Below are 17321 nucleotides of genomic sequence, written 5' to 3'. Positions count from 1 at the left end.
AGTTTTGCTAAAGTGTCTCATTCCTAATCAAATTCCCTCAGCATCACCTGATTGAATTCGACTACATTCCATTATCCTCGTTTTGCTTTTGTTGATGTTCATCTTGTATCCTCCTTTCAAGACTCTGTCCATTCCGTTCACCTGCTCTTCCAGGTCCTTTGCTGTCTCTGACACATTTACAATGTCATCGGCAAACCTCAAAGTTTTTACTTCTTCTCCGTGGATTTTAATTACTGCTCCAGATTTTTCTTTTGTTTCCTTTATTGCTTGCTCAATATACAGATTGAATAACATCGGGGAGAGGCTACAGCCCTGTCTCACTCCCTTCCCAACCACTGCTTCCCTTTCGTGGCCCTCGACTCTTATAACTGCCATCTGGTTTATGTACAAATAGTAAATACCCTTTGGTTCTCGGTATTTTACCCCTGCCAACTTCAGAATTTGAAAGAGAGTATTTCAGTCAACATTGTCTAAAGCTTTCTCTAAGTCTACAAATGTTAGAAACGTAAATTTGCCTTTCCTTAATCTAGCTTCTAAGGTAAGTCGTAGGGTTAGTATTGCCTCACGTGTTCCAACATTTCTGCGGAATCCAAAGTGATCTTCCCCAAGATCGGCTTCTATCAGTTTTTCCATTAGTATATATAGGGTTCGTGTAAGTATTTTGCAACCATGACTTATTAAACTGATAGTTCGGTAATTTTCACACCTATCAACACCTGCTTTCTTTGGAATTGGAATTATTATAATCTTCTTGAAGTCTGAGGGTATTTCGCCTGTTTCATACATCTTGCTCACCAGATGGTAGAGTTTTGTCAGGGCTGGCTCTCCCAAGGCTATCAGTAGTTCTAATGGAATGTTGTCTACTCCGGGGGCCTTGTTTCGACTTAGGTCTTTTAGCGCTCTGTCAAACTCTTCACGCAGTATCATATCTCCCATTTCATCTTCATCTACGTCCTTTTCCATTTCCATGATATTATCCTCAAGTACATCGCCCTTGTATAGACCCTCTATATACTCCTTCCACCTTTCTGCTTTCCCTTCTTTGCTTTAAACTCGTTTTCCATCTGAGCTCTTGATATTCATACAAGTGGTTCTCTTTTCTGCAAAGGTCTCTTTGATTTTCCTGTAGGCAGTATCTGTCTTAACCCTAGTGGTATATGCCTCTACATTCTTACATTTGTCCTCTAGCCATCCCTGCTTAGCCATTTTGCACTTCCTGTCGTTCTCTTTTTTCCTTTCATCAATTAAATCCAGTATCTCTTCTGCTACCCAAGGATTTCTACTAGTCCTCGTCTTTTTACCTACTTGATCCTCTGCTGCCTTCACTATTTCATCTCTCAAAGCTACCCATTCTTCTTCTATTGTATTTCTTTCCCCGTTCTTGTCAATCGTTCCCCAATGTTCTGTCTGAAAACTCTCTACAACCTCTGGTTCTTTCACGTTATAGGGCCCATCTCTATAAGTTCCCACCTTCTTGTAGTTTCTTCAGTTTTAATCTACAATACAGTTCCACGTATACAGCGTACGTTTAATGGAACACAGACTTATGTTCCATTAAACGTACGATGTATATAGTGTATACTAAATTTATTAAAGAACATTGCGATAAAATATTATTTAAATAAAACAGGTCAGATTCGAAAGTTATGTAATTTAACACCAAGTTTAATTTTTATTATATGTACATATTTATATTTTCATTTTTTCACGACACTTACTTATACGCTATATTTGTAGTTTTATGTTCAGACTATATATGAATAAACTGTGAGGTGATCCAATTAGTGAGTACGTGATGTACAATTGGCCGTGTGAAAAGCATGGTTCCTTTAAGTTAACACCACAAATCGGAATGTTTGACCCTTTGCTTCGTTGACTGCCCTGCCGTAAGCCAACTTTACTGGAATTTGCAATCGGCTGGAACTGAAGGGCAGTCCAGATGATATTAAAGGTATTCGCGAAAATGACTGGCGAACTAACCTTCAATTTGAGCCAGTGTAATGGCATTCCTAGAACATTCAACGAATTTTAAAATCCAGTAGGAAAATAAAATTTACAGTTCGGTTTCCATCGGTCATGGTATCCATCGACATGTAAATTTTCTTCTCCTACGGAATCATCTCTTTGTCGGCTTGTTGATGTCGTTGACAATTTCGTTTTTCGTCGCTAGAATAACCACCTTCAATTGCTATAATTTTGACTATATACGGGTGTACTCTGTTTATAAGTTGTTCAAGTGTTTCAACGATGTTTCACAATCATTTGTCAGAATGATTTGGTCAGAATTTTCGCCTATTGGATAGTTCCGTTCTCCCATTTGTAAAACGTTTTCGGAAAAATTTTGCTCTTTCGGCTCCCGACGTTGGTATTCTCACATTTGTTGCTAAACAGATTATTTTTGTGTATTGCCAGACGAACGGCTTTTTAAGCAGGCGTTTATTTCATCCGCTGGTGTCCGTTTCGGAATGACAGACAGCGTTTGACGAAACTCTCCTGAAAGTATTAGTAATACACCATCCATTAAATCGCGTTATCTCGTAAGTCCCGGAGTGTTCTATTCAGTGTTTCCAGAGACTTTCTGTGGGCCGTTGTGCGTTCGTCCCTTATGACTGGCTTGCACTGTTTCGATATGTGCCCATGTAATGACGATTTTGTTATGTCATATACCGGAAGTTCACGTTCAGCTAGATTTAAAGGTAATTTTAAAGCAGAATAAGCTGTTACGAGGTGTGATCAAAAAGTAACAGGATTTTTTTAATTTTCCGGGCTTTGTACATTTGATTTATAAAGCATTTTTTTATCTTGTTGGTACACATTATTCTGATGTATGTTTGCATTTTTGGCTGTTTTAAATACTTAATTTATTGTTGACAGTCGAAAAAGTTATACATGTTTTCGAGTGCTCTGCGAATTTTTACTTACGAAACAGGTGAATCAAAGAATTTGCATTACAATTTGCATTACATGTTGACTGTGGCTTTTGGAGAATTTGCTATGAGTGAGACAAGTGTTTACGAGTGTTATGAACGTTTCAAAGAGCGTCGAGAAGACGTTGAAGACGACCACCGGTACACCCTAACTCATTGATAACTGATGATAATCTGAAAGAATTAAAGAAAATGGTTCTGGAAAATCCCTCAGTCACTATCAGAGATGTTACTAATGAACTCAGCATAACCTTTGTCTCATGTTTTCGGATGTTTTGTGCATGAAACATATAGCAGCAAAGTTTGTTCCGAAACTGCTGAATTTCGGCCAAAAATGACGTCACGCGGACATCACTCAGGAATTTTTGAATGAAGTCGAGAACGATCCAGAACCTCAATAGGAGGTTATAACGGGTGACGGAACGTGGTTATGATGTCGAAACCAATGCCCAATCGTCCCAATGTAAACTGCCTGAAGAGCCAAGACCGAAGAAAATTCGACAAGTTCGATCACATGTGAAGGCTCTTATCACTGTTTTCGTCGATTACAATGGGATAATGCAACATAAGTTCCACCTTGTGGTCGCACGGGCAATAAGGAATACTACCTGGAAGTTATGCGACGTTTGCGTGAAGCAATCTGAAGAAAACTACCAGAACTGTGACAAGACCACTTGTGGAAATTACGTCACGATAATGCTCCCTCTCTTATCTCAATACTAGTTCGTGATTTTTTTGGCTAAATAAAGTCATTATGTATCTCAGCCAACGTACTAGCAGGACGTGGCCCCATGCAACTTCTTTCTGTTCGAGGCAGAAGAGAACCGTGAAAGGACGAGCTTTACCACCATGATGAGTTAAAAATAGAATTGCTAAAGGAGCCGAACACCACAACGAAAAGTGAGTTCCAGAAGTGCTTCCAAGATTAGCAAAAGCGCTGGCACAAGTGTATTATATCTGACAGACATTACTCTGAACGGAACAAAGTCGATGTTGATGGATAAATAATGATACTTTAAGAAAAACAATGGGTAGTGTCTTGAAAGGAGGATATAAGATGAACATCAACAAAAGCAAAACGAGGATAATGGAATGTAGTCGAATTAAGTCGGGTGATGCTGAGGGAATCAGATTAGGAAATGAGACACTTAAAGTAATAAAGGAGTTTTGCTAGTTGGGGAGCAAAATAACTGATGATGATCGAAGTAGAAAAGATATAAAATGTAGACTGGCAATGGCAAGGAAAGCGTTTCTGAAGAAGAGCAATTTGTTAACATCGAGTACAGATTTAAATGTTAGTAAGTCGTTTCTGAAAGTATTTGTATGGAGTGTAGCCATGTATGGAAGTGAAACGTGGACGATAAATAGCTTAGACAAGAAGAGAATAGAAGCTTTCGAAATGTGGTGCTACAGAAGAATGCTGAAGATCAGATGGGTAAATCACGTAACTAATGAGGAGGTATTGAATAGAATTGGGGAGAAGAGGAGCTTGTGGCACAACTTGACTAGAAGAAGGGATCGGTTGGTAGGACATGTTCTGAGACATCAAGGGATCACAAATTTACCATTGGAGGGCAGCGTGGAGGGTAAAAATCGTAGAGGGAGACCAAGAAATGAATACACCAAGCAGATTCAGAAGGATGTAGGTTGCAGTCGGTACTGGGAGATGAAGCAGCTTGCGCAGGATAGAGTAGCAGGGAGAGCTGCATCAAACCAGTCTTAGGACTGAAGACCACAACAGTAACAAGAAAAACAAAAATTGTCGTTAGTTTTTGATCACACCTCGTGATCGTGGTATGAGGTTAACCACTAGACCATCAGGTCCGACACCATCAGTATCGAAGTTAGGGGATAAATCATATTGATGTAGTTTTTGCTCTTATGGTACTCATCGGTCCAAAGACCAGTCTAGTGCAGCTCTCAACTATAGTCTATACAGTACAAGTCTCTTCATATTTTCGTAGGTAATCGCGCAGCTACGATCTGTTTGCTCAATGTCGTCAAGTCTTAGTCACTCTCGAACTATTTTTACCCGCCTCACTTGCCCCTGTTACCAAATTAACTATTCGTTAATGGCTCTGAGTGTCTCCTATAAAAGTATCCTTCTGTTTAGCGAGCTTGAGCCACAGAGCTCTTTTCCCCAAATTCGACTCAGTTCGTTTTCATTACGGTCTCCCCATCTAATATTTAACATTCATCTGTATCACCAAATGTGAAAGGCGTCCATCCTCTTTTTGTCTGTATTATTCATCGTCCACGTTTCACTACACTCAAGATAAATACTTTAAGAGCAGACTTCCTAACACTTACGTTGGTATTTCATGTTGTTGTTGTTTTTTTTTTTCAAAAGCACGTTTCTTGCCATTGCTGCTCTGCGTTCTATATATTCTTTACTTCAGCTATTGTCAATTTTCTTGCTATTCAAATAGCAAAACTCGTATACTATTCGTAGTTTAATTCCCTCATCAAATGCAATTCTGTTACACTACACTACTTTTCCTTTAATGTCGTTTCTGTTCATTTTATAACCCTTTTCATGACGCTATCCACTCCGTGCAGCGGACCTTCCAAGTCCTTTACCATCTCTGACAAAATTCCTATGAAATCAGTAAAGCCTAAAGCTTTTATTTCTTCTCCTTGAAATTTAATTCTTTTTCGATTCTTTCCCTTGGTTTCCTTTACTGCTTAATCAGTGTACGGAATGAGTAACATGGGGGTAGGCTACAAACCTGTCTCACTCCCTTCTCAACATCTCCATCCCTTTCATGTCCTTTAACTCTTTAACTGCTGTCTGATTTCTACACAAGTTATAGATAATCTTCTGATCCACGTATTTCATACCTGAAAAGTTTCTAACTCAATATTATTCAAAAATCAACACCTATTTCTTTCAGGCACTGCTTATAATGTATACGTTGTACAGATTTTTTTATTGATATCAGGTAATGCAGCACACTTTCTAAACAAATTAGAATTGTTTTGAATATTTTTGAACCTGCTTAGGGCTACTAAAAAATTACAAAGAAATTGATGCAATTTTCTTTCCAAAATGCTTCCTCAAATTGAGGTACCATTTAATCCAATGTTATGCATTTAAAGGAGAGCAAATTTTTTCCAGATATGCATGACATGATGACTGAGGTACTAGACCTATTTAATTCCACCTGCTATGCGTATTACAAGGATAAAAGTTTCACGTCTTACATTTTAATTTTTATAATTTTTTCCTAGTAAAAATGTTATTTTTTCTATAATTTAGTTGATTCTGCAATAAAGCTTAGGTCTATTACATAAGTATGGACTATTGCAAGTTACAGAAAAAAATTAGAGCAGTGCTTTATAAGCTTTAGGAAATATTTGTACCTGAATTCTGAAAAATACAACTTGCGGGAAATTGCGAATGAAGATATGAGTCCAATTAAACTGCCCCTCAGAACAATCCTGAGGCATAGTCTTTGCCCTGCATCATTTCTTCATCTTCAACCTTTCTCTTGGCATTCCTTTTTGCACTTCTTGCTTCTTTGCTAACTTGAAGAGCGAATCTTTTAGCTTCATGCACCCATTGTCTGTCACACGCAAGCAATTGATCTTCCATATTAGAGCCACATTTTATGCCTAAATTTCTCAGGACTTCCAACCTTCCTATCACTCCATCATTGAAGCATATCACTGCATCTAGTACACCAACTTTTAATGTATTTAGTCCTACAAAAACATTCTTGTGTAATCTTTCCCATATGCAATGGCTGAAACTTTCATTTGTATTCTGAGTGCCCCCGTGAAGACATTTACTAAACAAAACAGGGTCACTCAGGTCTCTAAAAATTGGTTTTATTTCATTCATAACAGGCTCAGGAAGAGAATGCTTATGATGGTATATTTGATCACTTTCTTTTGCTTTTTGGTAACCACACCAAGAATCTTCTCCTTTAGGGCAAAGTCCGTGAACAGGGTGGTCATCTGTGGACAACTTATGAAAGCAGGTGGTCCATACAGCTTTTCTCATTGCTGTAACTTTATTCAGAGGTGCAGATCGTCTAATGGCCGGTTCATACTAACTCTGAAGAAGGTATATTTCAATTTTTGTCAACCTGCCTCGGCCAGACACAGATTTTCCATCAGATAGCTTCCTCAATCTAGCACCCATACTCTTTTGCACATGTCCTCAACACTCCAGGTTTGTTACCAAGGTATCAACTCATTAAGTTTGTTACAAGCTTTAGAGGCCCCATCGCCTAGGTACTTCGTATATGTAACGTTATAAACGGACACCGACCTCTGAAATATTTGTAGAGCTCCATCACACTCCATATCTCCACTGTAACCATCATATTTCTTCTTTAATATGTCCTTTAGTGTTATCATGGTGGGTGTGGCAGTACTGAGATAAGCACTCAACATCAACAACTTATCCATTCTCCAGAGAAGTAGCACTTACAAGACCATTCAAGGAACGATGTCCTCGGCGTTGCCATGTCCCATCAAGTGCAACAGCAATTCCCCTGGTTCCACTAATATTTACAGTTTCTTCTACTGCACGTTTCATAGATGCTTTAGACACAACCGTCAAAGCACCTAAAAGTAATTTTATGTACTTGCTGAACCTACTGGGAGGAGGAGGAAGGTCCATCAAACCACAAAACCTTTCAGAAGCCTTTTCTCCTTTTTCTATTGCACGCATTGTATACACTAACTTCAAATTCAGATCATATGAATTATGCACAATGTCCGAACTGATTTTCGAGGTAGACTTATACCGGGATCTACACAGAATAACTAATTTTGATGCTAAACCCTTCCTGCTACTTCATTGTTCAGTTGCGTATTTTCAGACAGCCTGCACCATCACATTGTTTACATTTCGCCACTTCCTTTGTCAAAGAAGATAAGATGCCCACATCAACAACAACAAATCCACTACACTACAGAGTCATTGGTAACACAAAAATTTGAATCACCAAGAGGCGTGTCATGTGGGAGTTTCTTCCCTGGAGAATTCATACACAGGTTCAAATGACTTACGGGTTTGCTGCCGGGTGACGTTGTCGACCACCGCCGATATTTCGACAGGAGCACACCCTGCCATTCTCAAGGTACAAATACAAGGAGGAAGCAATGTGCAAGGGAATTTAACACCTCAGTTCACAGAGGAGAAACAAGGAAGATACCACACACAGAACAAGTGTAAATATAAACAAAGATAACCAACATCAGAAATATCGATAGTGACTATTAATCAACAGGTGAGGTACTAAATCTGCCCCTCTGTTTTTTGATGAGAGACAGAGCCGGATTCCAAGCAGCATTTAAACAAAATCCACCATCTCTGTTTATGAGGTTGCTTGATAGTTTGATTTCAACAGCTTCCTTAATAACACCATCCCACTAGCTGGACGTGCGAGCCAGAATCTCCGTGTTGTTGTGTTCCATAGGATGACCGGTGTCAAGGCAATGTTCTGCAGTAGCGGATTTGCTCGTCTGTTGTAAGCGTGTGTGACGCTTATGTTCAATACACTGGTCTTCCACAGTCCTGATTGTCTGACCAATATATGACATGCCACAACTGCAAGGAATACGATAGACACCAGCCTTACGCAAACCAAGATCATCTTTTACGGACGCCAACAAGGCATTAATCTTAGAAGGTGGTCGAAAAACACATTTCACAGCACATTTCCGTAAAATACGGCCAATCCTGTTGGAAATGCTTCCTGCGTAAGGCAAAAAGGCCGTACACTTCGTTGCTATCGTCACTCACCCGTTGCACGGAAGGCTGATGGCGCAATGCACGTTTGATCTGCCTCTCACTATAACCATTCTGGCGAAAGGTGACTTCGAGATGTAATAGCTCAGCTGCCAAACTTTCAGGGTCTGAGATAACGTGGGCTCTGTGAACCAAGGTACTAAGTACTCCTTCATGCTAAGCTGGATGGTGACAACTATCAGCTCGCAAATACAAGTCAGTGTGAGTAGGCTTCCTATAAACAGAATGTCCCAACGTAGCATCAGTCTTCATTCTGACCAACACATCGGCGGTGGTCGACGACGTCACCCGGCAGCAAACCCGTAAGTTATTTGAACATTCAATTAGCCGGTGAGAGTTAAGGTTTCACATACACAGGTTACTTTCAACAGAGTGGCTTGCTTTTTTTGTGAACTTATTACCACGGAATTTTCTTTTGTTGAATTTCTTGGTGCGTGGCATAGTTCGTATTTATTGCACACTAAAGGATATATACTTCCACAAATATATGTATCACTTGGACGACAAACATTCAGTAACGCGTGAACAAACTGCTTCAGTGAAACAAAAGTAAATACTAGCAAAGATAATCATTTAAAGACACTAGAAACCTGCATTGTTACCAACATATACAATGTATCATACGTATAATCGCTGGAAACAAGAAGTTCACAGTCCTTTTCGAACTAATACTGGTTTCTGTAACAGAAATAAAGCGCGTGTGGTGGCATACTTGACCATAACTTTAAAATTTGATATATTTAGGTCATTTTTCATTTCAAACCCTATAATGTATATATCAATGTAATCAGTAAAGACTGCGGAATTTAATAAAGTCATTAAAAATTTCGATTTTTCCACCATTCATAAGTACCCTGTATCCTAAAGTAATTTCAAAGGTTATATTCCAGCCGACATGGTTAAAAGCTGTAAACATAGTTTTCCCTTTCGTCAGTATTTATTCTAAACCAAGTTGTAGGACCTGAATGGTCTCGTGTGTTCCTACATTTCCCCAGAACCCAACTTATCCTCACACAGGTCAGCTTCTATCAGCCTTAGCACTCTTCTGTAAATAATTCTTGTCAGTGATTTGTAGTTTGAGGGTTCTGTAACATACACACCTGTCAGTACCTGTCCTCCTTGGAAACTGTTGGAATTATTACATTTTTCTTGAAGTCTGAGGATATTCTGAATGTCTCAGATATCTTGAATACTAGGTGGAATATCATTGTCATGGTGCACTCTTCCGAGGATCTCGATAACTCTGATGGAATTTCATCTTCATCAGGTACTGACTCACGTCTTTCAGTGCTCTTTCAAAGTCTTCTTCCAGTGTCATGTCTCTGATGTCTCTGCATCTACTCGCTCTTCCTTTTTGGTCATCAACTTTGTTCTGCTCTAGCTGTTACCCTCAGCTGCACTTACACATTAGTTATCTTGTTATGATGAGTGATCGTAAGTTATTGCATGTGCAATAACGTCAGCTGCCCTCACTTATCAGCTTCTTTAGGCAAGCATCGTAGTGTGTAACCCCCGCCCATTTCCCCAATTGTCTCAGTGCAATGCATGGACATGGGAGGAGCGCGCATTTTTACATCTTGATGTTGATGGAGCTATGCTTTACACAATGTATACATTATGCACATATGCGACACATGTAAGAAAGGACACATGAAAAAAAAGGTATTGCATTCCCTAGTTAACCATCTTAGGAGTATTTTCTTTTTCTTTATTTTCTAGAGTAGTCAATATTCTTCCTCAGGATTGAAGCAATCCCCATACCAAAATTAATCGAAATCGGTTCAGCACTTTAACCTTGAAAATGTAACAGACTGAGTTAATTTTGCATTGACAAATTTTAAAATACGATATCTTTGATTTCGTGATTGAGTTTTGATGAAATGAAGCCTAATGTTGCTCCAGGCTACGCTTAAATTACCTATGAAAATGCCACGAAAATTCGTCTAGTAGTTTTGAAGATTAATGTGTTCAAACAGACCCTTTTTTTACCGTTACCCGATTTTGATAAAATAAGGCCTGTACGTTGCAAACGCTGCCTGTGAAAACCCCATGAAAATTTGTCTAGCGCCTTTGGAGATTAGCGTGTTCAAATAGACAGACAGGACAGTTTTATTATTAGTTTTTCCCAGGATTAAATTGAAAACAGTTTCCATCCTCTGGATCTGACAAAGGATTCCAGGAAGCTGCCCTTGGTTGTAAGACAAACGCTAGAACTGGCAATCCTCTCCCAAATATTTTCAGTTGGAATTGCCTCTGCCTCACTGCCAGTTTGCCTTGGCGTGGTATTTGACTTATAAATCGCTTATTCTACAATGGGTCATTACTCGAACAGCCCAATACCTAAAGAACTAAAAGTGTAATAAATAAATAAGTAAATAACGTTAATCCATAATTTTGTCTGCAAGTTCGTTTCCTTTGTTGTGTGCTCTTCTACATATTTCCTCCAGTTGCAGCCTTCGCATCTTTGCTTAATACTGGGTTCTCATCTGAGCGTTTGATATTCATACAACTTCTTCTCTTCTCTTCAAAGGTTTCTCTAACATTCCTATAGGTGACATGTCTCTTTCTCATAGTCATGCACTAAATAGTGCCTGATAATTAGTGAAAACAACGTAAATTACAAGCAATGCCTCCAAGTCGAAAGCTGCAGACAATATGCGAGTTTTAACGTCAGTTTCGCGTTCAATGACACTAAATTAACTAAATTTAGCTCATTTCATTTCGAGGACTTTTGTGTGTTGAATAATGACATTCCATGTGCAATGTGCAGTGTACGCTTGCAGAGAACCTGTAACGATGTGTGTTCTTGTTTGCAGTAGAATCATGGGGCACGAACGTGTACTGCTGCGCGGAAGATGCGTGCAACGGCGCCCCGGGCGCAGTTAAGAAGCCCGCCGCCGCGGCCACGGGCGCTGCTGTCGCCGTGCTGGTGGCGCTCCTAGGGTCCGGCGCTGGGAGGCTGCTCATCTAGGAGCCCGCGAAGCTACGGACGTCGGCACTCTGAACCAAGCGACGTTCAGCAGTCCGGCCAACCGAGAAAGCAGATCTCCGCCATGCCGGCAGATGTGGCCACGTCTACTTACAACACCACAGGCGGCTGTCTTAACATTTGCGCCGAAATGCACATGCCGTACGAGGTAGCCCAAAGATTTAGTCACAGAGTGAGCTAGCACTGCGGTCCAATTACTTAGAGCTGTCAGAAACTTGGCGCTCTTGCTACCGCCGGCATTACAACCCGTGAGATCTGCTTCCTCTTTCTTGCTGGACGACTCACACTAAATTTAAATTTGGATACATAACATATGATCTTAAATGTACTGTGAAATAAAAGTAACTATATTTAATATCTAGAAATGTGAGTGGTATAAAAGATGGCTTCCCATTATTCTTTATCACTCTTCAATTAGGATTTGGTTTTTCTCTCTCATTTAACCATCACAATAAATATATTTTATGGAGTCATAGAACTGTTTTTCAAAATTTTAAATGTTGAACTTTAATTTTGTGGATTCATAACAGAATTAGTATTGGCGTATCTACCGAAATCACCTATATTTCCGTAATACACAGACTCCACTTTAATTACAAGATACTACTTTTGTAACTTGTATTTTAAATAATTATTCCTTATGTTTAACCTCCCTGTGATTGTAAGGAAATGTTCATATTCTAATAACAGTCTATCGTCTTGAATGATGCTGGAATTTGTATATATTTCACACTAAACCGTAAAGTATCGTTATATTTATGACTATAGATCGTGATTTGTCAGATCATTTGCTGCTTTTAATGCTATAATGCACTCAGAATGTATAAATATGTAACTTGTAATTTTACCATAAATAAAGTAATTGCATCACATTAAAAATTTAAGATACTGTGAAGTACATGACACGAAGGTATAAGTAAGTAAAGCTTGATACACTGCAGAAACTTGCTATAAAACTGTTATTTAAAAAGAAGTAATTCGACCAAGTAGCATCTTCTGTCTGTGTATAGTTGATGCCTGTAACTTTATATGATTAGTGCAGAATTGTGATTTTTATTCCTGGACATTCAATTTGCCAGCAGTGTAGTGGTAAAACACATCAGTAATCAGCAAGCGCTTCCACATTACTCTGTGTGTCACTTTTCAGGTAATTTGATGTGTAGCACTAAGGAAAGTGCACACTGGGAATATTCATTCATCAGCGTTTTTCAAAAAGCACCTGAGTTTAGTTGATTCTTGTTTCATAAGCTTTGAAAATATTTTTTGATAAGAGTGGCTTATTGTCAGAATTAGTCTTTAATTTTAATTTGTGTATTATGCACAGTATTAAAACTCTGAAAACACTGCAACAATTCTAAATAAAATATACATATATATTTTTCTGCTACATATCAGTGTCTAGGACAGCATTATAGATAACTATAACTTTCATTTACTGAGATAATTTATGAAATTGTTTGCAGTTTAATAGTCCTTGAACATTTTTGGAGAACACTTACTATTCCAAAATGATTTTGTGCTAAGCAGTGGTTAAAGAATTAAATAAAGAACTAAAACAACTGCTGATTGTTAATAACAGATATTTTATGAAAAATCTTATGCAATTTTGTTTTTAGTTGCTAACTTATATTAAAATTAGCACTTGTGTTTGTACTGTGGCATCTGCTACTCTGTTATTAAAATAAAAACACCTAAAGAGCGTTAGTGTTTATTGTAAGAAATTAATTTTCAAATATCTTATGAACATTCAAATGATTCAGAATATTTCATTGAGAAAACATATTCTAAATAACCTCAAATTTAATCACTAGTTTAGGAGAAATCTTTTCAGAGAAAATTAATTTTGTTGCTATGAAATATCATATATAGGATAAAGTAATGAAAGACTTGACCAGTTAGAAACTAATAAGTATAAGTAATGGGCTTTTTATGTGCCGCTCTTATTTAAGGTATGCATTAGTAATACTTTTAGAAGATTTTTAAGAAAGGACACATAGAAGAAGTTTCACAGTTTTAATTACGATTTCTGGCGTTCCTCTTGTTTTTATAATAACATCCAAAGCACCTGTACTAATATTCTTATGTCCATCTGTACTTGTAATATCGTTAGTATTTTTTTAAGACGTCGCTAAGAGCGATTTTCGGCAATTTCAAGCTGTGGATGCCATCAATAAGAGCCATCGAGTTCTGCATAACGAATTAATGTCTAACGTGTGTGGGGCCTTGGTAGTATATAATGTGTTGAAGGTTCTGACAGTTCTTTTCTGAATCGCACTTCAGTCAACATGCACTTATGGCAAGCATCTTTATTAACATGGAGAACCTATTGCAGAACTGTCGGATCCTCTCACAATAGCTATTTTATTTTGTAAAGATAACTCTGTACTTATACTAGAATCTATGATCTGTTTCATGTTCACTGTTTTTAGATAATAAAATTATTCGACTGTTTTCAGTACTTGCTTTTACAAGTTCATTCAGTCTCATTTAAATACTCCGACATAATGTGTGGTAAGAGCCTATAATCCTTCTGAAATGTTTATGTATATGTTACATATTGTGAGGAAATGAGGTAACATTAATCACACTGGCAGTAATACGCTCAACCCCTGACATCGATGAAATTATGTACTACTGAAAGATAAATGTTAAATGTCGTGAGAAAAAAATATTTGAGAACTGAAAGGAAAGTCTCATTAACTGAGAGCTTAAAACAAATACGTTAAACAATACAATATTTGCCACAGCATATTGAATGAACCGTCAGTTTCGTCCTGGTTGTGTAGCATGCAAGTAAATGGAACATCGTTCGAGCTACTAAAGTCAAGAATTATGTAACGCTTTCAGCTATGTTGCACGCTTCGTTTTAGAATTTGTACGCTTTGTTGTAAAATACTTACAATCACAAAGCATATGGATTCTTGAGCGAATCGTTCAATACTGTCACCTGGACCACAGCGCCTCCTCCAGCAGGTATGTTCCACGACCAAGGCTACAGCAATAAGTACAACTCGGAATACTGCATGGCATTATTTAGGACATTACGAGACAATTGTAAAGAATGAAAAATTTCTTTGTGTAACGATTAGATTGTATGAATTTCTCTTCAGTTTCAGCAGATTATTTGAAAAACATCGATTTAGAATTGTTTGAGATTCATGGTGTTTTGCCCAGAGTGTTTACAGCATCTGACCAATTCTCCTTTCTTCTAAGGCGGCACGCACATGGAGTTGCTGAACAGAAACTGGTGGATTATCTACAGTGTGGACTGGTTACGAACTGGATCATAACGCAGTCTCGCACATAGTACTACTCTTAAGTGGCAGAAACTGCACTTGATGTGTACGAGGAACGAGCTTGGCGGACAGACAATACTGCTTGTTCTTATGCCCTAACATTTTTTGTTATACTCTGTGTGTCGAATATAAATGCAAGAGCAGAGGAAGTAAAAGGGTTTTAAGTTTCAAATTATGGCCAGAAAAGGGGAGAGAGGGGGGGGGGATATTCTGAAAATACATGCAAAAAGGAGCTGATGAAATTACTTTATATGAGTTTAAACCCGCTACATTAACTTTCTTTGTCCCATTTATAATGTCAATTTTTTTGACACTACTGTATGTCACTGGCGCTTTGTTCTCAATAGCTCGTTACACACGGAGAAACTCCGCTCAACATCTGCATAAACCAATGGACCATATCTTTTCAGCACCCATAACGGAAATTCAGTCAAAATCGCAAAGGTTTCCTATCTGGATTATTCTACAAATTAAATTCCTGTTTGTCTTTAGCAAATTCACCAAAGATGTCCATAACACTCATCAACTTCTTCTATTGTTCCTCCTCCTCCATGCCTTCTACCTTTAAATTTTGTATCACACCAGTTAAATACTACAAAAAGTTTCAACTCTAGGTCTTCACTGTTGTTTAATTGTTGTGCCTACTTGATGGCTGCTGTTTCTATTGGGTTGAGGTCGCATTCGGTGCGTTCAAAGAAAACAGCGCGTCTTATCCATGTACCGTACCCCACCTAATGATGACAGGAAACTATGGATGGTGGAGTTCTCTCATTTCTTGATACACAAATTGACGAGTGGGAGGCTTAACCACGACTTTCTTTAGAGCAGCGGTGAAGTCATTTATCCCGCAGTAATTCTTCCCGATACTTTCGCAAACACGGTGTAGACCATGCCCAATGTATGTCCCATGGTTTACATGGGGGTAAATACCCTTTAACTGTTGGAAAGACAAAAGCATGTAGCATGCTTGAGCAGTCACCACAAGCCTGACCTTTTTGTATCCTATACCCCGCCTGGCCACAGATTCATGCAAAGTTGTTGAACAATTGTGTTATCGTACAGTAGGGTGACCAAGTGTCCCGGAAAATCGGGATTGTACCGATTTTCAATCCCCGTGTTCCGGTGTCCCGAAAATTTGTTTCGGGACGCTCAAAAGTCCCGGAATTCAGTTTTTAAATACATTTCGTGAAACTTTCTCAAATTTTTGCGATTTCGCTATATTAAAGGAAATACAACACAAGAAATTTATATATTTTAGCTTATTTGTCTAAAACCTCCATTGTCCCATACTAGTAATCACAGTACAGTATTGATACACTCAGGCATTAATTTACTTAGAGCACTACTTTGGCCAACAAGTAGTAAATTGTATTATTGTGACATAGCTATGAAACCATCCGATTGTCGCGCTACTTACTCACATACTCACTGTTAGACAAACTGCAATAGTTTTTTCTCATATTAGTGGTATTATTGCTGCAGTACTGTGAAACGCAATGCCGAAACGTGCCTGCAAGTTCAGTGACTGTTATTCCAAGGAATGGAATTTCATTAAGAAAGTTCGTTTTGATTACGAAGCAGAGTATTCCTTATGTAGCTGTTTTATTAGTACAAGTCATGGTGGACGTTCCGATATAGTTGATCACATCAGGTCAAAGAAACACATTAACAGATACAGTGCACCGAGCTGCAGTAAAAATCTACAAAATTATTTTGTGAAACATCAGGCAAGTGAAGAGACAGAAGTTCGAGCAGCCGAGCTTACACTAGCCTACCACACGGTAAAACATCACCAAACTCATAGATCTAGTGACTGTACTAATAAGCTTAACAGCATTATGTTTGATGATTCTTCCATCGCAAAAAAGTTCAGTTCAGCAAGAACTAAAGTGTCAGCCTTAGTGAAAGGAGTTATTGCTCATCAGAGTGTAAAGGAAAGCCTTGAATACATCAAAAAGTCTTCTTTCTACGGGATATCCACTGATGCCAGCAATCATAAGGCCACTAAAATATTTCCGTTTGTTGTTCAGTTTTTCGACATTAATCAGGAAATTCAGACCAAACTTTTGAAGGTGAGTTCCCTACCTAATGAAACATCTGACGTAATTTCAAGATTTTGTATGAATACTATAGAAATGTTTGATCTTGAGAAAAATAAATTTGTGGCATTTTGTGGAGACAACACTAACACAAACTTCGGTGGTTTAAAGAGACAAGGCAAATGCAACGTATTTACCAAATTAAAGGCAACATTGCATGAAAACATTGAAGGCATAGGGTGCCCTGCGCATGTTTTACACAATAGCGTGCAGACATCTGCTGACAGTTTAAGCTGTGATGTTGAA

The 17321-nt window shown here is 38.4% G+C and overlaps 1 protein-coding gene across 1 annotated transcript in view; it reads left to right on the top strand.

Annotated features, from left to right (window-relative positions):
* LOC126474284 (uncharacterized) overlaps positions 1–14138 on the top strand; it is a 272295-nt gene extending 258157 nt beyond the window's left edge. The window contains exon 4 of the mRNA XM_050101747.1: positions 11508–14138. Coding sequence (XP_049957704.1) covers positions 11508–11662 — 155 coding nt within the window. The 3' untranslated portion in view covers positions 11663–14138. The remainder of the gene's footprint in view (positions 1–11507) is intronic.
* The last annotated feature ends 3183 nt before the right edge of the window (positions 14139–17321 follow it).

This window comes from Schistocerca serialis, chromosome 4 (genome assembly GCF_023864345.2).
Source record: "Schistocerca serialis cubense isolate TAMUIC-IGC-003099 chromosome 4, iqSchSeri2.2, whole genome shotgun sequence".
NCBI classification, from domain to species: domain Eukaryota; kingdom Metazoa; phylum Arthropoda; class Insecta; order Orthoptera; family Acrididae; genus Schistocerca; species Schistocerca serialis.
This window is presented reverse-complemented; position numbering and strand designations above follow the sequence as displayed.